This window comes from Quercus lobata, chromosome 5 (assembly GCF_001633185.2).
Source record: "Quercus lobata isolate SW786 chromosome 5, ValleyOak3.0 Primary Assembly, whole genome shotgun sequence".
NCBI lineage: Eukaryota > Viridiplantae > Streptophyta > Magnoliopsida > Fagales > Fagaceae > Quercus > Quercus lobata.
In genome coordinates, this window is record NC_044908.1 from 48,545,015 (window position 1) to 48,566,868 (window position 21,854).

General features: G+C 35.5%; 3 protein-coding genes across 3 annotated transcripts; all 3 read right to left on the minus strand.

Annotated features, from left to right (window-relative positions):
- Nucleotides 1-692: 692 nt before the first annotated feature.
- On the minus strand, nt 693-2,006 carry LOC115990603. The gene has a single exon (XM_031114419.1). It carries the CDS (start codon nt 2,004-2,006, stop codon nt 693-695), a length of 1,314 nt encoding a protein of 437 aa, XP_030970279.1.
- Nucleotides 2,007-13,863: 11,857 nt separating this feature from the next.
- Nucleotides 13,864-14,555, minus strand: LOC115990604 (secreted RxLR effector protein 161-like). Its single transcript, XM_031114420.1, has one exon. It carries the CDS (start codon nt 14,509-14,511, stop codon nt 13,864-13,866), a length of 648 nt encoding a protein of 215 aa, XP_030970280.1. The 5' UTR covers nt 14,512-14,555.
- A 5,688-nt stretch (nt 14,556-20,243) lies between these two features.
- Nucleotides 20,244-21,102, minus strand: LOC115993063 (germin-like protein subfamily 1 member 16). Its single transcript, XM_031117343.1, has 2 exons — nt 20,979-21,102; nt 20,244-20,785 (listed from the first exon to the last, which is right to left on the minus strand). The coding sequence occupies exons 1-2, from the start codon at nt 21,100-21,102 to the stop codon at nt 20,244-20,246; spliced, it is 666 nt and encodes a 221-aa protein (XP_030973203.1).
- Nucleotides 21,103-21,854: the final 752 nt, after the last annotated feature.

A 21,854-nucleotide genomic window follows, 5' to 3' on the forward strand; every position in this document is an offset into this window, starting at 1 on the left:
ATGCCTACCATTGCAAAAAGTAAAACGTTGCCCAATGAACCCCAAATCACGTAAGCCGCAGGTTACAAGAGAATTGCAAAAAGCCCTCATTTGGTTGGCGTCTCTCTCTGCCCAACCAGATTTTTCTTCCAAATTAGTGATTTCATTGAAGTCACCAAACACCACCCAAGGTAGATTCAAGCGGGAGTGTAAAGTATTCAGAAGCTGCCAAGACTTATGGCGTTGGCTAGCATCTGGGTGGCCGTAGAAGCTGGTTGCACGCCAGATTTTGTTCGTACTTGGGTCTCCCACCACAGCATCAATGTGAGAGTTGGAATAACTCTTAACTGAAACATCAGCTTGTTGCTTCCATAAGAGAGCCAAGCCACCACTTTTTCCATCACTAGGAACTATTAATCCATTTTGGAAGCCCAACCTGTATTTATACTTCTCCATGGAGGATATGCTAGCCTTCGTCTCTATCAAGAAGACAAGCATGGGATCTTCATCTCTCAATAAATCCTTGAGAGCACGAACTGACCGAGGGTTCCCAAGCCCTCGGCAGTTCCATACAAGGGTCGTCATTGAGCTCGGTGGGGCTGCACCACAGCCTCCACCTTGCCGCCATCCGCATTTTCTTTTCTTTCGTATTTCTTCCCAACTGATTCTTTCCCTTTTGCCTTTTTAGATATTGGAGCATTTGGATCAATTTCCTAGAGGGGGTTGGGTACAGATCTTTTTTTCCCACAAGACTTTTGTTTGGGCTTTGGGCTGTTGTTGACTTTCTCCCTTTTTATTCTTCTCCAATAAACACTATTGGGCCCCTTAGTCTCAGGAACCCAGCCCATTTCGGTTTCATAAATCATAGCAATTGGGCCCTCATCCTCCAAACCGTTGGTTTGACTTTGCTCCTTGGTACCATTGTTCTCCAACTTAGTCATTACTTTCTGCTTTGGTTTGGTCACGTCCAGACTTTTCAAATTTCCTGTCTGACTCTTCCCGTCCCTTTGGTCGAGTTCCAATGAATTTCTTTCAGAGGAAGCTGTGTCAGGCTTTTGTGCACTCACGTTTTTGTTGGCGTAAGAAGAGGGCACTGCTGTGGTACACATGGGTGTCAGATCCCCAATTTGAACTGAAGCCTCTGCAGCCTGGGAAAATGGAGATTTAGTGACGTGTGGCGCGTGAGGATCAGTCACCTCATTGTCTCTCTGGCCACCTCCCTTGCCGGAAAGGGGAAATTCAGTTTGAAACCAGGTGCCTGATTTCCCATTGTCCATGTTGCTTTTCCTTCCAGGTTCACCACGGAGCCAAGCTCCATACTGATTCACCTCCATCATGCCATTGTCACTGGTGGATCGTTCTGGGCATTCTTTATCACCGTGCCCGATTATTCCGCACCGATAGCAGAAATTTGGGAGCCTCTCGTATCTAAAGAAGACCAATCGTGGTTCGTCATCTTCAATCTTGACTTTCTTGGCTCGGATCAATTTCTTTGTTGTATCGAACTGCACTCTGACTCTGAGATATTTGCCCCAACAAACACCTTTCTCTGGAACATCAACATCTATGACTCTACCTACCTTACTGCCTATCTCCCATCCGGTTTCTTTTGTCATGCTTTTCAGAGGCAGATTGTGGATTTGGACCCAAAAAGGAGACCATTTCAAGTTGATTTCCTTGGGCACCAACTCCCCTTCGAATTCTTGAAGCAACACCAGATTCTTTTCAAAACTCCATGGGCACATTTCCAAGACCTTTTTCTTGTCTTTAGTATCACCAAACTCCACTAAGAATAATTCCTCATCAATTTCAGAGATTTGGACTGCTCTGTTTGGTCGCCATAGCATTCTCATTGTCTTTCTCAAAGCTTCAAGGTTAATACTCCTTTGAGTGAGGATCTTCATAACCAGACAGTTCTTCCCTATCTCTCTTGCTATTTTTGTGCTTTCACCGCTAAGATTAATGCCTTCTTCTTCCTCTTCAGTAAACGTCAATTTTTTCCAAAGCTCCTCTAATTCCTCAGCCATCCTGAACTAACGACTACAAAGCAAAAGGTGAAACAGAGGAAAACACTAGTCCCACAAGGGAACTACCAAACACTTGCAAAGAAGCAAGACTGGAACACGCCTCCACCCACTCCAGAGAGCACGAGAGGCACGTTTGTAATACTCTAACTGTATAAGATATAGACGAGTTTGATATTCGCATTAAAGAACTTCTTGATAAAAAAAAATTAATAGAAGAAACAAACAGTCCCCACTCTAATCTTGCTTTTATGGTAAGAAACCATAGTGAAATTAAAAGAGGAAAAACTCGTATGGTAATCAACTATAAGAGACTTAATGAACAATTTTAGTTTGATGGACATTTATTTCCATGAAAAGATGTCTTTGTCAACCAAACCAAAGGATTAAATATTTTTGGCATCTTTGATTGTGAGTCAGGATTTTGGCAAATACAGTTAACTGAGAAGTCTAGATCATTAACCACATTTAACACACTTACATTATCATCGGAATGTAATTCCCTTTTGGACTTAATATAACTCCTCGAGGTTTTCAAAGATTGATGGATAAAATCTTTAAAGACCTAAGAGATTTTTGTGTAGTCTATAATATTCTTGTGCTCTAAAACAACAGAAGATATAAAAAGCATCTTAAAATTGTTTTGTGACAGATTTCAAAACTAAAATAAGATAGTTTCCTTAGAAAAATTGAAGATAAAAAAACAATTACAAAGTTTATTTCAATACAAATTCTTAACTATGGAAGAAATTACATATAAAATCTCTCTAAAAAAGAAACGTCTCTTTTTGAAAAACTTAAAAAGGAAAAAGAATTTGTCTGCATGAAAAAGGACTCAGAAATGATAAACAAATCAAAAGAGATATAAATGATTTATCAAAAGTTTATTTTCCAAAAAAATGTTTTAAACTAATACTCAAATGCTTCAGAAAAAGTGGAGGATGTAATAGAAAAGTATTTGTAAAAATATGAGGATCACTACAGTAAGACCCATAGAGGATTTCAAATCTTATTCCTAAAAGGCTTCAAAAAGAATAATTAATTTGTAAATATAATTCTGAAAATTTTAAATCAAACGAATGAAATTATATTATTATAATTTTTATTAAAAAAAAAGAAAAAGAAAAACTCTTATGGCCTGTTTGGAAGTTTAAAAAAGGAGGGGGAGTAGAGTAGAGAGGGAGAGAGTAATTCAATTACCTTGTTTGGAGGTTTTTTAAGGAATGAGGGAGAGGGGTTTGGAGGAGTTTTAACTATCTCTAACCCTTCATTTTAATTCTCCCAAATTGGAGAGATTTGGAGGGAAAGTAGAGTAGATAAATTATTGAACAAATGAATTTCCCAATTTACCCTTTCTAAATTAACAAAATTACAAACTAATTATATAAATAATCTTTGGTTGTTTCTTGAAAAAATTAAACTCTCTCTTCAAAACCTTCTGGCAAAGACCCATTTCCGTAGCTATCTCTGATTACCCAAATGAATGAAGCCTTTGAAGATTCAAGGTCTAACCCAATCTCTAAAAGCTGTGACTTTGAAAAATTATACAGGCTGCCAAAACGAACATAGAGCATTGAGTTTGGTTTCTTTGAGTCTAGCCATGTAAGCACTTGATCTTTGTCAATGGAAGCTCTATTCCTCTCTCCGCTATGTCCAAAGCTTAAGGTGAATGAAAAAAAAAAAATGAATCTCACTAGCTAGGGCAAAAGCCATGGCGTCAGAGCCTACGAATTTGAATCCCAACATGGAGCTCTCCGAAAAGCCTTCCAAAGCCAAAGAAGTAGGCGAGCTATCTTTCGACGATGCCGACGATGACGGCGAGGACAACAACAACGACGTATTGCTCTCCAAAACCCTAGCTCATTTTCAAACTTTCAGGTAGTTTTATTGTATTTTTGGTTTCATCAAGTTCAATGCTTGATTTTTGTGTTTACGTGCCATTTCTCATTACTTGGCCTCTGTTTGGTTGCTGAGAAAATAGAGGAAACCACTTTTTTTTCTTTTTTTTTCTTCTTCAGTTTTGTCCACTAATAAGGAGCTTTCATTTAGAACAAGATACATAGTTGTATTAGGTCAAGTAGTCACAAATGATAATGAATCTAAGATTTATAAGCTCCAATTTATTTTTCTTTTCGTACAATTTTAGCTACCACAAGGCCTTACCGAAAATTTTATTTGAAAAAAATTCACTAACATATTCTAAGATTTGGACAAATGAAAATCAGGTTCAAGACTTTACATAACTAATAAATTAATCATAGACCAATATTGCAAGTCCATTTTTAAATAGGGGTAAATTTGTCTATTTAAATCATTTTCTCTCCTCTCCATCTTAATTTTTAAAACATCCAAACAAGAGAACTCCCTTTCCTCTTACTAATTTTAAAAACATCCAAACAAGATAGAGGATAACCATTCTCCTCTACTTTCCTCCCTACTACTCTTCTCCCCTCTACTCTCCTCTACTTTCCTCCCTCTCTAAACTTCCAAACATGCCATTATGAGTTAAACTACCAATACAGAACAAGGCATATTTATGAGCTAATTAATGACAATATCTTTCTTAAAGGAAAGATTTTCAAATTTGAGTTTAGATGGCATCTTTGATTGAGAAAGCATTAAGTGAATCATTGATTATAATTGACTTCCCAAATTCGGAATTTGAAATTAATTTGTTATGTGGGAAGGAGATAAGTTGATGAGATAATAAATTCATATTGTCCTTTCTAAATGGGTTGAGCGATTGATTCTAATAGTCTGTTTGGAAGTTTAAAAAAGGAGGGAGAGTAGAGTAGAGGGAGGGAGAGTAATTCAATTACCTTGTTTGGAAGTTTTTTAAGGAAGGAGGGGGAGGAGTTTAGAGGGGTTTGGAGGGGTTTCAACAACCTCTAACCCCTCATTTTTAATTCTCTCAAATTGGAGAGATTTGGAGGGAGAATAGAGTAGATAAATTATTGATTAGATAAATTTCCCAATTTATCCTTTCTAAATTAATAATAGACCAATGTTGCAAGTCCATTTTCAAATAGGGGTAAATTTTTCTATTTTAATCATTTCCTCTTTTCTCCATCCTAATTTTTAAAACATCCAAACAAGGGGAAGGGCTAATTACTCCCTTCCCCCTTACTAATTTTAAAAGCATTCAAACAAGGTGGAGGGGAACCATTCCCCTCTACTCTCTTCCCCACTACTCTCCTCCCCTCTACTCCCCTCTACTCTCCTCCCTCTCTAAACTTCCAAACATGCCATAAAAGATCTATTCTGTAGATTAAATTTGAATTTAGATTCGAAATGAAATTCAGAAGGAATAAAAGATGACGAGACCTTAAATGAGTCATATTTGGTCAATAATCATGGAATTTTTGAATATAAGACTTGTAGCAAATGGTGTCACCAAAATGACTTTTAGTTCAAGCCACCTATTGGTACCACCAAAGACTTTTATTTCAAAGTTGTAGATAGGGCAAAGCTGTAATTTTAAGATTGAGACTAACCAAATTAATAATAAGTTAAAAAAAAAAAAAAATCAAAATACACTATTGGTCCCTAATGTTTGGAAAAAACTTGAGTGTAGTACAATATGTTCCCAAATTAAATTCAACACAAGATGATGTTGACTAATGAAACATAAACGCTATTTTCCCTTCTAAAGACAATTAAAATTTAATGAAAATAGGTTTGTAGCTCAATGGCACCTCATAGTGTTTCTAATGGAGAGATTCAAAGTTCAGATTCCCCCACCCCAACTATCATGTTGTGGTAATAATAATAATAATAATAATAAGGATGCAATTTGAATCCCTAGCCCAAAGGATAAATGAACTTAGGCCCAAAAAGCCCAGTACAATGAATTTGTAGAGAGTGGATTGGAAAACTGGGTTTTAATGAATCAAACAACAAGTAAAGTAGACTTTGATGATAGGAAAATGAAGATAGATTGGTTTAATCTAAAGAAAATCATCCTCGGCACAGTTTGAGTAGATCAGTTCTTATATATTTCTCTCAAGTTTGATTACAAGTTTCAATTCTTGATTGCTACAGTGTTTTTTTCTTAATTTCTCGATCCCCTCCCCTTAGGGTCTCTTTTCTATTTTATATTATCTTCCTCCTTCATCTTTTTCCTCCACGTGTAGACTAGATTACTGGTGTTGATCCTCGCCTCATCAGCCTCTTCTTGAAGTCTTTGAGGAGTAGCTATAAGGCTGAAAGATACTGTTCAGGTATCACTTCTTCATTAATGCAGCCAGAGAGTTAGCTACAGAGATTTAATGCGGAAGTAGCAGCTTTCCCTTTAGATATTTCATGGCCTCCCTTTGTTTTGTTTCTTCTAGGTACTTATCCTTATCAGTGGAACTGTCCAGAACATTGCTCTTGATGTCTGATCGCATCTTCTGATCGCATACTTATTCTCATCAGGGTCTTTTTTCTATTTTATACTATCTTCCTCCTTCATCTTTTTCCTCCACGTGTAGACTAGATTACTGGTGTTGATCCTCGTCTCATCAGCCCCTTCTTGAAGTCTTTGAGGAGTAGCTGTAAGGCTGAAAGATACTATTCAGGTATCACTTCTTCATTAATGCAGCCGGAGAGTTAGCTACAAAGCATTTAATGCGAAGGTAACAGCTTTCTCTTTAGATATTTCATGGCCTCCCTTTATTTTGTTTCTTCTGGATACTTATCCTTATCAGTGGAACTGTCCGGAACGTTGCTCTTGATGTCTGATCGCATCTTCTGATCACATACTTATCCTCATCAGGGTCTCTTTTCTATTTTATACTATCTTCCTCCTTCATCTTTTTCCTCCACGTGTAGACTAGATTACTGGTGTTGATCCTTGTCTTATCAGCCCCTTCTTGAAGTCTTTGAGGAGTAGCTGTAAGGCTGAAAGACACTGTTCAGGTATCATTTCTTCATTAATGCAGCCAGAGAGTTAGCTACAGAGCATTTAATGCAGAGGTAGTAGCTTTTCCTTTAGATATTTCATGGTCTCCCTTTGTTTTGTTTCTACTGGATACTTATCCTTATCAGTGGAACTGTCTGGAACGTTACTCTTGATGTCTGATCGCATCTTCTGATTGCATACTTATCGTCATCAGGGTCTTTTTTCTATTTTATACTATCTTCCTCCTTCATCTTTTTCCTCCACGTGTAGACTAGATTACTGGTGTTGATCCTTGTCTCATCAGCCCCTTCTTGAAGTCTTTGAGGAGTAGCTGTAAGGCTGAAAGATACTGTTCAGGTATCACTTCTTCATTAATGCAGCCAGAGAGTTAGCTACAGAGCATTTAATGCGGAGGTAGTAGCTTTCCTTTTAGATATTTCATGGCCTCCCTTTGTTTTGTTTCTTCTGGATACTTATCCTCATCAGTGGAATTGTCCGGAACGTTGCTCTTGATGTCTGATCGCATCTTCTGACCTTGGCTTTATCTAGCCGAGGAAGCATTCATCCTCGGATCACTCGTATAGAACATAAGGCCTAAATTCCTTCCTTTATTTATCAGTGTTGACCTCTATCCCATGTCTATCCATCCTTGGGCTTATGAGGTGTCCTCGGACTGGGCCCTCGGCCTAATACATTCTATTGGGCCTAATATTCCTATAATAATAATAATAATAATGCAGTTATGTATTTGAATATAGTTTAAAAATTTGATGTATTGCAGTTTGCACTTAAGGAATTACACCAAATTTTATTTAAAAAAAGGACTAACCGATTACAAAATCTTGTGTAAGAGATATGAAAAATATTTATTGAAAAAATTAACTAAACATAAAAGTTAAAAATAAAAATCTTCAAAAGTTTGAATTTGATGATGTGCGGAGTGCTGTATCTCCATCTCGTCCTCTTTTGGGAAAGGGAACCCAACTAGGACAAGTTGGAGCAAGGAGTAAGGAAGGGTGAAGGCTTAATTGTCATCCCTAATTAGGAAATTTTGGCTCTAATAAGAGAGAAAAGTGTTTTTGGGGATAATAATAAAATATTTGTAAAAACATATTATGAAAAAAATCTAAAAAAGAAAAAAACACTATAGTATTATACTTGTGACAAATTAAACACAAAAGATATTGTTTTGTTCACCATATAGCCCATCATTTTATTTCCTCACATGAGAGAGAGAGAGAGAGAGAGAGAGAGAGAGAGAGAGAGAGAGAGAGAGAGAGAGAGAGAGAGAGAGAGAGAGAGAGAGAGTCAACTTTTTATATATAAAACTTTGAAATTATATATATATATATATATATATATATATATATATATTATATATTTATGGTTGACTTAAATTATGAAATAGTTCAAGCATACTGTTAGGTTCTAAAGACTTAGGTATTTATATATTTAGAACTCTAATATGTATTGTTGGCAAATCATGATCAAAACAATGTGTTTAGGAGTGTTTTAGTCTTGCTCAAAGTTGTGTAGTTTATGTAAAGTTGGAATCGAGCTAATGCAAAAAAGATTAATGCATTTCGGCTTGGCTCGATCGATCGAGCTTAGGCTCGATCGATCGAAGCTCGGACAGAATATTTTTTTTCTGCAGATTTCCAACTCAGCCCTAATTGTTTAAAACATTTTAGGGTTTTCTAATATGTCCAAGTATAAAAGGCAAACCCTAGTCACGTTTTAATTTTGCTCATATTGCGATTTGTGTAAATCTCTTGTGAGATCTAGAGGAGTTTTCCTTTACACAAACTTAGGGTTTTCAAGGAGGAGATATTATCTACACCTTGATGATCAACTTGGTTGCTGCCATTGAAGCTTAAAGAAAACACAAACGGGTGTGCTTGTATCTGGTGGTGAATCCAAGAAAGAAGGAGTCTGTGGATTCGGAGCTTGCATGTGGTCGTGTCAGTAAGTTCTACTGGTTGGTAGCAATAAGAAGTCAAGCGTGGGGGCTAGTAAGTCTTATTGTATGAACTTCGATTCTTTCTAGTGGATTTTCTTTTTACCTTGAGGATAGCTAAGTTAAATCCTCCCTAGGTTTTTTACTGGTTTGGTTTTCTTGAGTTATCATATCTTTGTGTTATTTATCTTTCTGCTACTTTGCATGATATGATCTCTGTAATTGTGATAACCTAGATTTGTTAAATTGGACTAAGTAACAACTTGGCTAATTATCTAGGTTAAATCAATTGTTTTAAGGGGTCTAAAAACTATCACATATGAATGATTATGTTAACACTAAAATTAGGCTAAAAAAAAAAAAAAAAAAAATTGAACCAAGTGCATATAAAAAAAAATTATAACTTATATTTATAGTATATTTTATATATTAATCAAGTAATTAGTTTAATAAATTAAGTAATTTTTTTAATCCTAAATAATTTTTAGAATTAATTTTGTCTTCAATAATTTAACTTAGTTTTGCCCCCGAACCAAAATCCTGATTTCAATAGTGCCTTAACATGTAAGTTAAACTTTGCATTACTCAAGTGTACCTCCTACATCAATAATCATCAATTGATACAAAAACTTCAATGGAACTTGAGTTTTTAACAGCATATGAATAAGAATGAGTATAAATTTAGAGTAATGTTATAAATACAAACTATTATGCAAACATTTTATAGACTGCTGATAATGACATGCTTCGTATAAGCTTTTTAAAAACTAAAATGCCTATGTTAACAAATTCTAATTAAAAAAGAAAAAAAGAAACCCAAATCAGCTTTACTCTCTGTCCTAAACCTAAAACATCCCAAACACAAAATATTCCCTCTCTGCCTCACGACGGACGGTGCCACTTGCCTCCTTGCCTCACGACGGACGACGGTGCTGCATCTCTGCCTCACGTCGGAACTAGGGATGACCATGGGTAGGATATGGGTAGGGTATACCCATACCCAACCCAATTAATTTATCCATGGATACCCAATTACCTTACCCAATTCATATCCATATCCAATTATTACCCAGTTTGTTTACCCATGGATATCCATACCTTACCCAAACCCAAATTTTATAAAATCACCAAATATGCTCAAAAACCACTAAAAAGACCAAATATCCTCAAAATCTCTAAAATGGGCAAAATGCCCATGAAACCTCTAAAATAACCAAAATACCCCTAATATCTCTAAAATCACCAATTATGCTCAAAAATCACTAAAATGACCAAAATATCTCAAAATCTCTAAAATGAGCAAAATACCCATGATATCTCTAAAATGACCAAAATACCCCCCATAATCACCAAATATGCTCAAAAACCACTTTAAATTACCTAATACTCCCCTAAACCTATAAAATGACCAAAATACCCCCGAAACCTAAAAAATGGCTAAATACCCACAAAACCTAAAAAATGTCCAAAATACCCTTGAAACCCAAAAATTATCAAAATATCCCCTAAACCTAAAAAATGACCAAAATACCCTTGAAACCTAAAATTTGACTGAAATACCTCCGAAACAAAAAATTACCAAAATACCTCTTAAACTTAAAAAATGATAAAAATACCTCCAAAACCTAAAAACTGACTGAAATACCCTTGAAACTTAAAAATTGCCATAATACCCCTAAAACTTAAAAAATGACCGAAATAACCCTTAAACCTAAAAAATGACCAAAATATCCCTGAAACCTAATAAATGACCTAAATATCCCCGAAACTTGAAAACTTACTAAAACACTCCTATAAAACACTTACTAAATGTTCGAAATACCCTCAAACCTATAAAATGACCAAAATACGCCCTAAACCTGTGAAATGACCAAATACGCCCAAAACCTCTAAAATGACCAAAAATAACCCCAAACCTCTAAAATGACCAAAAATATCCCGAAACCTCTAAAATTACCAAAAATACCTCGAAACCTATAAATCGACCAAAATAGCCCTAAACCTCTAAAACAAACAAATACCCCCAGAAAATATCTAAAATGACTAAAACATTCTTGAAACCTTTAAAGTGACTAAAATACCCCTAAACCTGTAAGATGACCAAAATACATTTGTAACCTCTTAAATTACCAAAATAGAGATTTGGGGTATTTTGGATGTTTTGAGGATATTTTTGTCAAGATTAAAGGTTCTAAGAATATTTTAGTCATTTTGTAGGTTTTGAGGGAATTTTGGTAATTTTTTAGGTCTTGGGGTTATTTTGGTCATTTTTCAGATTCTAAGAGTATTTCAATCATTTTTTAGATTACGGGGGCATTTTTGTCATTTTTTAGGTTTTAGGGGTATTTTGGAAATTTTTATATTTTTTCTGGCTATTTTGGTAATTTTATAGGTTTCGGAGGTATTTTGGTAATTTCAAGGTTTCAGAGTAATTTTCTATGTTTTAGGGGTATTTTGATCATTTTTTAGGTTTTGGGGGCATTTAGGTTATTTTTTAAGTTTTGAGGGTATTTCGGTCATTTTTAGGTTTTGGGATATTTTGGTCATTTTTTACGTTTTGAGGTTATTTTATTCATTTTATAGGGTTGGGTGTATTTTTATCATCTTATAAATTTTAGGGGCATTTTGTTATTTTATAGGTTTCGTGGTATTTTGGTAATTATATAGGTTTCGGAGGTATTTTGGTAATTTCAAGGTTTTAGGGGTAATTTTTATGTGTCACGGGTATTTTGGTCATTTTTTAGGTTTTGGAGGTATTTTGGTTATTTTTTAAGCTTTGGGGGTATTTCGGTCATTTTTTAGGTTTTGGGATCTTTTGGTCTTTTTTTTGGGTTTCGAGGTTATTTTAGTCATTTTTTAGGGTTGGGTGTATTTTTATCATCTTATAGGTTTTAGGGGCATTTTTGTCATTTTATAAGTCTCGGGGTATTTTGGTAATTTTATAGGTTTCAGGAGTATTTTGATCATTTTTCAGATTTAGGGGGATATTTCGGTTATTTTATAGGTTTCGGGGGGTATTCTTGTCATTTTATATGTTTAGGGTATTTTGGTAATTTTTAGGTTTTGGTGATTTTTTGGTCATTTTTTAGGTTTATGGGGTATTTTGGTATTTTTTAGTTTTCAAGGGTATTTTGGTCATTTTTTAGGTTTCGGGGATGTTTTGGTCATTTTTTTTTATGTTTTTGGGATATTTTGGAAATTTTTAGATTTCAGGGGTATTTTGGTCATTTTCTAGGTTTAGAATGCATTTTGGCAATTTTAGAGGATTTTAGGAATAATTTGGTCATTTTCAAGTTTTAGGGGTAATTTGATAATTTTGATTATTGGGTGATTGGGTGGGTTGAGGTTTACCCATAATAATTTGATTGAATTGGGTTTGAGTTAGATCTAATTAGTTAAATGGATAATAATGGGTAAATGGGTAATATCCAAACCCTACCCAAAATATTTGGATAATATCCAAACCCTACCCAATTACCTTCTACCCATTAAGAACTGGGTATTACCCAGAATAATTAGATTGGGTAGGGTTGGATATCCATTACCCAATGGGTATGGCCATCCCTAGTCGGAACGACACAAAACTTCACTGCATCTCGCCTCAAACTTCTCTCCTTGCCTCTTTTGTCTCTAACCCCAAATAAGATTTGTTGCAGAAGCCCCCGGAACCATGGCTGAGAACAATGTTGCAATCCCATCGCTGCTAGTGCCGCCATGAGCATGGTTTCTCCAAACCATCTGGCTCCCTCCCGGTAATGACAAACGGCATATACTCTGTTTCAGTATTGAAATTTGTTTTTATTTATTTAATTGATTCATATGCAAATTTAAATTTGATGTAGAGTATTGCAATATTTATGGCCTTGAGACAATCCCATGGATTATATAAACATGTGGATGGAATGTGTTTAGGCAGCCAAAGAATTTTTTTGTATTTTGAGCTTGTGAATAATGTCGAGATTTTCTGGGTTTACAAATGTAAATTAAATGTTTGCTCAGATTTGTTTAATTCATATTTTAAGTCTTGCAAGTGGGAGATTCATATTGTTTATAAGCATGCTGATGCATTATTAAGAAACAACTATTTTGATAGTCAAGTTAGTTATCATAGACATACAAGAAGTGCTTGATTAGTTTCATGATTCTAAAACTAGTCATGTGTATAGAAAATCTAATATGAGGGTCATAGCTCTTAAATGGAGACATGTGTGGAATGCATGAGGACTTACTCATAAAATCAAAAATAGTGAAATGAAACATAGTGAGTGATAGTAAGTGTGTCTTATGCAATGAGGTAGGAGGAAAGCTTGGATCTTTTACCCTTGCAGTGCTCATGCTATTTTGTTTGGAATTTTTGGATTACATTTGAGCCTTAGAACCTAGTTATTTTCTTCTTGCTCTTTGAACCAGTGGTTGGCTCAATGGATGGAGGATACAAATTTTTATAGATTGATGTTTAAGGGTGAAAAAAAGAGTCTGCTTAAGAAGTGATAATGCTTTGTTTTGCAGGTATGCACAAGTCTCTATTGCACAATTGGCAGATCAGAGTAACTGCAAGAAAGTACCAAGGCAAGTTTGTCAAGTTGTGGAGCGTTGTGGATGTTGCTGACAATTGAGGGACACTAGCAGAGATGGTGTGGATGTTGGCATATGCGGAATTTTTATTGATAAATTGCAATGGATTACAAGGCTTTTTTATTTTGTGATGCAGAGCTACTGCTCCTGCACAATGCTAGGCAGATTTTTTCTGATCTGCATAAACCAGTACAATAGCACTTATTTATACTTGAAAGAGCCTTCTAGACTTCTAGATACAAGTAACTGACCCTTAGGAACACAGAACACCAACAGACCTGAAATACAAACAGCCATCATCTAGAAATTTCTTTATTAAAATTACAAATTAATTCTAACACCCCCTCTTAATTTGTAATCTTTAATTGCTTCTTGAACCACTCCAATTTGTCAACTGTAGCTGCTTTGGTGAGAACATCTGCTGGCTGATCATTGGTACTGACAAATTACAGTTGGATTTCACCTTCATCAACCAAGTCTCGAATAAAATGGTGCCTAAGCTCAATGTGCTTTGTCCTTGCATGAAAAACAGGATTCTTAGTCATTGCAATAGCTGACATATTGTCACAGCAAATAACAGTAGGTTCTTCAATTTTTTGTTGCAAATCTGAAAGTAATCTCCTTAGCCAAATAGCTTCACATGCTGCATCAGTTGCTGCAATATATTCAGCTTCTGCTGAAGATAAGGCAACTGTCTTTTGCTTCTTTGAACTCCAAGCAATCACATTTGATCCCAAGCAAAAGATGTAGCCAGACGTGCTTTTTCTGTCATCAAGTGATCCAGCCCAATCACTGTCAGTGAAACCAACAAGATTGTTGCCATTCTCCTTTTTGTACAAAATGCCTTGCTTCTTGGTGCCTTGCAGGTAGCGAAGAATTCTTTTTGCTGCTGCATAATGCAGCTTGCTAGGCTGATTCATGAACCTTGATATAAGGCTGATTGAATGAACAATATCTGGCCTTGTATTTGTGAGATAAATCAAGGAACCAACAAGGCTTCGATACGTCTTTGCATCTGCCTTTTCCGCTGCATCTTCTTGCTGCAATTTCTCATTAGAAGACATAGGTGTGGACACTGGTTTACATGCTGCCATGTGAAATTTTTTAAGCAAATCTTCAATGTACTTTTCTTGGCAAATAAAAAACTTCACTTGTGGACTGTCGCACTTGAAAACCAAGAAAGTATTTCATTAAACCCAAATCAGTCATCTCAAATTCTTTCATCATGGCCTTTTTAAAATCCTCAACCATCTTCCTATTTGTGCCCATATAGATCAAATCATCAACATATAAGCAAATTACCAGAAAATCTCTATTACCTTCACGCTTGACATAAAGTGATGGCTCACATATGCTTCTTTGAAAACCATTTTGGCGAAAGTAGCTGTCAATTTTGCTATTCCAAGCTCTTGGAGCTTGCTTTAGGCCATACAATGCCTTACAAAGTCGATAGACTTTGTCTTCTTTGCCTTTCTTCATGTATCCCTTCGGTTGCTCTACGTACACTTCTTCTTCTAAGTCACCATTTAAAAATGCTGACTTAACATCAAGCTGAAATACTTCAAGCTCCATTTGTGCAGCAAGAGCTAAGAAAGTTCTAATAGTTTCCATGCGAACAACGGGTGCAAATGTTTCATGGAAATCTACTCCAGGCTGTTGCGAATAGCCTTTTGCAACCAAACGTGCCTTATGCTTTTGAATTGAGCCATCTTCATTGTACTTAGTTTTGTAAATCCATTCTAAGCCAATCACATCTCTTCCATGAGGCAGGTCCACAAGCTCCCATGTCTGATTCTTCTCAATGCTAGCAATTTCTTCATCCATGGCTTTTGCCCACACATTCTCCTTTGCAACATCTTCAAAGGTTTGTGGCTCACTAGCAAATAATGCAAATTCACAAGATTGATATATATCTGACAATGAGCGAAACTTCCTTGGAGGGCTGTCTGAATCATAAGTATCTGCATCTGGCAAGACCGTGCTTGAAGATCTACTTGGAGATGATGTTGCTCTTGGGGCTTCTTCAAAATTCATGCTTGGAAGTGAATTAGACTTGTCTTGAAAATCAAGAGAAGCAGGAACTTCCAAGTTTTTGCTTTCTTGGACATTTTCCTCCCATTGCCATGCTGGCAACTCATCAAAAATAACATCTCTTGCAATCACCAACTTGTTTGTCTTGGGATTCAAAAGGCGAAATCCCTTAGACTCATCACTATAGCCAATGAAGATATACTTTTCCCCCTTTTCATCAAACTTCTCTCTTTCTTCTGAGGGAATATGAGCATATGCTATGCAGCCAAAGACTTTAAGCTGATTCACCATAGGTTTTTGCTTATGCCAGGCTTCAAATGGAGTCTTGTTTCTAACTGCTTTTGTTGGAGAGCGATTGAGAATATATGCTGCTGTGTTGACAGCTTCTGCCCATAGCATGTTGGGTAATCCGTTGCCCTTGAGCATGCTTCTAGCCATTTCTTCAATTGTTCGATTCTTCCGTTCAGCTACTTCGTTTTGTTGAGGAGTTCTTCGAACTGTGAGCTGCCTTTGAATGCCATTTTCTTTACAATATTGCATAAATGGCTTATAGATAAACTCCCCACCACGGTCAGTTCTCAAGATCTTCATTTGATGACCACTTTGCCTTTCAACAAGAGCTTTAAACTGAAGAAAAAATGAGAATGCTTCTGACTTTTGATCAAGAAAATAAATCCACATCATCCTTGTATAATCATCAACAAACAAAAGAAAATATCTTTTGTTGCTCAGTGATGGAGTTCTAGTTGGCCCACATATGTCTGCATGCACAAGCTCTAAAGGAGCACGAGCTCTCCAAGCTGTCTTTGGAAATGGAAGACGATGCATCTTGCCATATATACAGCCTTCACAAACGTTGTCATTTTTTTGAATTGAAGGAAGACCAACTACCATATTTCTTTGCTTCAACAATTGAAGGCCTTGATAGTTCAAATGGCCATATCTTAGATGCCAAAGATGAGACTCATCAACAGCCTCACTTTTCAAAGCAATTTTCTCATGTAATGGCATGCTTAGAGGGAAAAAATTATTTTGTGACATTCCAACCTTTGCCACTGTCAATTTGTTTTTCTTATCATACACAGTACACACACCATCATCAAAGTATAAAGAATAACCTTTTCTAAGCAATTGACCAACACTAAGAAGGTTTTGTGATAAGCTTGGCACATAAAGAACATCATGAATAAATTTTTGGTTACCTTCTTCAGTGTGGACAGCAATGGTTCCTTTTCCTTCAACTTTCTTTAGCTTCCCATCTCCAAGCTTTACTACAGAAGTATAGCTTCGATCAAGTTCCACAAAAGACTTGGAATTCATTGTCATATGACTACTGCATCCACTATCCAGGAACCATGTATCTTGTGTTTCATGTAGAGCATTCAAGCAAGAATAAAATAACTGATTTTCTTGACTATCTTTTACAAAATTGGCATCATTTTTCTCTTGTTTATCTTGGTACCAGCAATCTCTTTTAGAGTGATTAGGAATTTTGCATCTAGTGCATCTAAAACGACATTCCATTGACTCATGACCAGGTTTCTTGCAAATAAAACATTGACCACTAGAGGTACCTGGTTTTTGTTGGTATTTTTCTCCATTCCTTCCTCGTCCTCTGTTCTGCCCTTCTTTGAAGTTGCCTCGACCTTTTCCATACTGACCCTTCTTTTGGTAATTGCCTCCTCTTTTCCCTTGTTCTTCTTTGGAAAATTCATTATGAGAAACATTCAGCTTTGATTGAAATGCTTGCTCCAATGGCTGGCTTGAAAATCTGCTCATCCTTCCTTCATGTGCTTCAAGAGACCCCATCAATTCATACATGGTAAGAACTGATAGATCTTTGGATTCTTCTATTGCTGCTACAACATGATCAAATTTTTGAGGCAAACTCCGGAGTATCTTCTCAACAAGTTTCTGCTCTTGAATAGTATCTCCATAGCTCTTGATTTGATTAACAATCTCAGCAACTCTTGAATTGAAATCTTTGACAGATTCTGTTTCTTTCATTGTCAAATTATCAAAGTCTCTCCACAAATTTTGAAGCTTAACGGAGATGGCTTTTTTTGAGCCTTGAAACTCCTTTTGCAGAATCTCCCATGCATCTTTTGCCTTTTTAACACCAAAGATTCTAGGATAGATAGACTTGCTTACCCCATGATGAATGATCCTCAAGGCAGTAGCATTTTTCTTCAATTTCTCCTTGTACTCCTTTTGATTTTCATCAGTCCAGGAAGAATTTCCAGTTCCAGGTGGGTCTTGGAAACCATCTTCAATCAAATCCCATAGATCTTGGGAAATGAAAATGGTCATCAATTGAGAGCTCCAGTAGTCATAGTGTTCTCCATTGAAAATAGGAACCTGGTTTGTTGAATAAGAAAACAAGACATCTCCAGATTTGGCATCCATGGAGATTAACTTAAGAGAGGTTTAAAGCTGGGTGAACAAAGAAAAATCAAGTGCTGTATAGGCTGAATAGGCTGGCTCTGATACCAAAATTTGTTGGCATATGCGGAATTTTTATTGATAAATTGCAATGGATTACAAGGCTTTTTTATTTTTGTGATGCAGAGCTACTGCTCCTGCACAATGCTAGGCAGATTTTTTCTGATCTGCATAAACCAGTACAATAGCACTTATTTATACTTGAAAGAGCCTTCTAGAGTTCTAGATACAAGTAACTGACCCTTAGGAACACAGAACACCAACAGACCTGAAATACAAACAGCCATCATCTAGAAATTTCTTTATTAAAATTACAAATTAATTCTAACAGTGGATGGGGTGGTTTTGGCTATAAAACCAAATCATGTGATGGCAGGTTGTTGTAGTTCTTCCATATGCAACCAAACGGCATGCAGCTAGATGCCTGACTGTGCAAAAGGCATTAACTGTGGCTATACAGCTTGATTTTTGCATACTTTTTTCAACAAATCTAGAGCGGAGGGCCTATTTTAATGTTCCTTGGCGAAGACCACAAGTGCATGGAAGTTGGAGAACGCAAGTGGCTCTAGCAGTAACTCTTGTATTCATTTTTTTTGTTATGCATAGACAAGATGTGTCTTTTGAGTCACATTATATGGGACTTTGCTCAAATGGGTTAGAAGGGTAATGATAAGAAGAGAAATGAAGTTTAGAATAGCTTCTCTTGTTTGTTAATGTAATGATGAAAATTACATAATGAGTTCTAATTTAAAAAGGATCTAAGGAAAAACCATCTAGTCTTTTCAAGCATGCAGTAGTGAATTTTTGCTATGTTACATAACATGAGCTTTTGGTGCTTCCACATTAAGTACTTAATTTATGTATTTAGTTATGAAACAAAAACAGCTAAAATAAGATTCAAATTTCAATATTATATATATTCCTCCATATTTTTTAGCTACAAAACTGATATGAGCAACCCCACTGCAATCCAAATGAAAATTCAATATAGTGATTAGTGAGCCTATTCTAACCATTTAGCTAACCAATATATAAAGTTATTCTCCTTTTCAGTTCACAGACATACAAAACCAAACAACTCAAACAGTAAGATTCAATTCAATTCAATTCTTTGACTTTCCTTCTCTTTCCCACAACTTTCTCAGCAACCAAACCGATAATAATCAAGCCAATAATATTATATGCACATTTCTATCCTTTTCATTCTACATACATCACAAAACCAAAATACTCAAATCAATAAAGAGCAAAGATATCCATAGTTGTAAACTTCAAATAATGTTGAATAATATATATATATATATATATATATAGAGAGAGAGAGAGAGAGAGAGAGAGAGAGAGAGAGAGAGAGAGAGAGAGAGAGAGAGAGAGAGTAAAGCTGATTTGGGTTTCTTTTTTGTTTTTTTTTTTTTAATTAGAATTTGTTAATATCTAATGTGGCATTTTAGTTTTTAAAAAGCTGATGTGGAACATGCCACACTAGCAGTTTGTAAAATGTTTGTAGAATAATTTGTGTCTGTAGCATTACTCTAAATTTAATAATGATGATTACATAGGAATAAGAATGAGTATTACAAGGAATACATTAAGTTGGAATGTAATAATAATTATTATTCATTAGTTTGATAACCATTTAGGAATAGAACCTTGAATATGTATCTAGAATTTGGTAGAGTATAAAAAGAAGGCGGAATGACTCATTTTCAAGTTAAATTTCCTAAAATATTCTTATTTTATAGAATTATATTTATACCTTTTGTGGATCTAGCTTAACCCTTTTTTTTTTCTTTAAAAAAAAAAATACTTAACATTTTAAAAAAAAAACAAGTGGGAGAAGGATTTAGCTCATTATGTATAAATTTAATAATTTAATAATTAATATATGTGTGCTTTGTTTAAATATTAATAACTCCATACAAGTTATATAAGAGAATAAAATGATACATCTTTTAATAACTCCATAAAAGTTTTTTAAAATTTTCTTCAACGTTGCCTTTAGGAATGTTTTTTTTTTTTTGGACATAGAATAGGTGCTATTGAGCCCTCAGTTTGACTCGCTATTTGTGAAAATTAAAAATTCTGTATATTCTAAATACAATATTGTTCAGTTATATATAATAGTACAGACACTTGTGGTTTCAAACGTCTTGGATCCAAGGTGTAATCAGGATTTAGTCCTGCACAAATTGCATTGTCTTGCAAATGACACAATGATACATAAAAGCCATCATAAGAAATCATTTTATTTGATAATAATTATTCAAATGACATTACAATAAGGAAAACCAAACAAACGTTGTTCAAACTTTATAATGGTTCACCATCCCTATTTCATAGATTTTTCAAAATTCTATTTTGGTGTGAATGCTTTTTGAAGATATTCAACTACATTCTTGTCTAGTTGGAAGGCCTTGATGAGAACATCAGGATTGATGGGAGGAACAGATCCAAAGACCGCATTTGCTATGGTGATCACCCCAGGATTTTGGCTGCTGAGACCAGCAAAGGCAAGACCAATAGTCTCCCCTATGTTGAATTGGAAGTGAATGAGACCAATTGGGAATACAAAGACATCTCCCTTGTTTAGAACTTTGGTGAAGAGTTTGTTTGGGTTGGATGTGACAAATCCAACTAAGAATGTACCCTCAATGACTACAAAAAGCTCAGTGCCACGAGGGTGAGTGTGAGGAGGATTCAGGCCATAAGGTGTAAAGTCAAGGCGAGCCAAAGATATGCCTAGAGTGTTGAGACCTGGTAATTTATCGACATTCACAAGAGTAACATTTGATCCGACTTTGTTTCCAGTGTTACCAGGAATATTGAGTCCGGAGAAGGAAAAATCATTCGCTGTGACTTGTGCTGGGTCCTTGCAAAATTTTCCATTCACAAACACTACACAAAAGAAAAGCTTGTTATTGTCAAAAATAAGTCATTTTGTAACAATGTACAGTAACATGTCATGTAGGAAAAAAAATAATTGTCGGTCACATTTCATTAATGTGTAGAACTTATAATGATTTCAAATAAAATGGGATGATACTACTACTACTAACTGCTAATAATAATGAGAGTGTTTTATACATACCACCAGATTTGATGTCATTAATTGCGACACAGAAGTCTTGCAAAGGACTAGGGTCATAGGCAGAAACAAAGGAGGATGCCAAGGCCAAAATGGCCACAGTCATAAGGAAAGAAACACCTTTCATATTTGAGGAGGTTATCTCTATATATCTTATATGGTATACTATTCTTGGTTGAGTGAGGGATGAGAAACATAGCAATATGGAAATGTCTATTTATAGAGAGGAGTGGGAGAAGCGGTCTTTGTTTTTGCAAAAGCTTGCTAATTGTTCAACTCTGTCACATTTTTTTATTTAATTAGGTGAACCATATGTCTTTAACCACTACTTGTCGTTACATATTTTAAAACCAAAATAAAATGCTACCTCTTCCGTGGCATTGTGCAGCAGTAATTTTAATGCTGCTTTGGCCAAAATTTATACTATAAAAAATAATGGTTGTTATGCCAACCTAAAATATAATTTTATAAACCTTATCTTGATAGCATATTTAAAATTGAAATGACTGAAGCTCCCATGTATGTTGATTCTGTCCTCAGCAGTGAAAATGTTACAACGTTGTAGGCTGCAGCTTGCCACGTGCAACATAACAATACTATTGGCGTAAAGGCTTGGTGGGTACTAAAGGCTTCTTAATTTTAGTGGTTAGTTAGACTTAATGGTTTTCTAGAGTCAACAGACCAATAACTACCAGGTATCTGGTATATTCTTGCTGTCCCACCCCCACACCATCACCCCCCCCCCCCTTCGCTTTGTGTTCTCTTTATGTTGACCCTATCTTATGGTGTATTTGACTTAGTAATGACCCTTTTAAATTTAAACCCTATAGCTTAAAATTAAATGACTCTAGTTTTTTATTAGACTCAAACACACGATCT

Coding starts and splice junctions, on each gene's coding strand:
- LOC115990604 (XM_031114420.1), bottom strand. CDS start 14,511: ATGGCAGCATGTAAACCAGTGTCCACACCTATGTCTTCTAATGAGAAA.
- LOC115993063 (XM_031117343.1), bottom strand. CDS start 21,102: ATGAAAGGTGTTTCTTTCCTTATGACTGTGGCCATTTTGGCCTTGGCA. Junction 20,786..20,978: donor TAATGACATCAAATCTGGTG/GTATGTATAAAA, acceptor TCTTTTGTGTAG/TGTTTGTGAATGGAAAATTT.
- LOC115990603 (XM_031114419.1), bottom strand. CDS start 2,006: ATGGCTGAGGAATTAGAGGAGCTTTGGAAAAAATTGACGTTTACTGAA.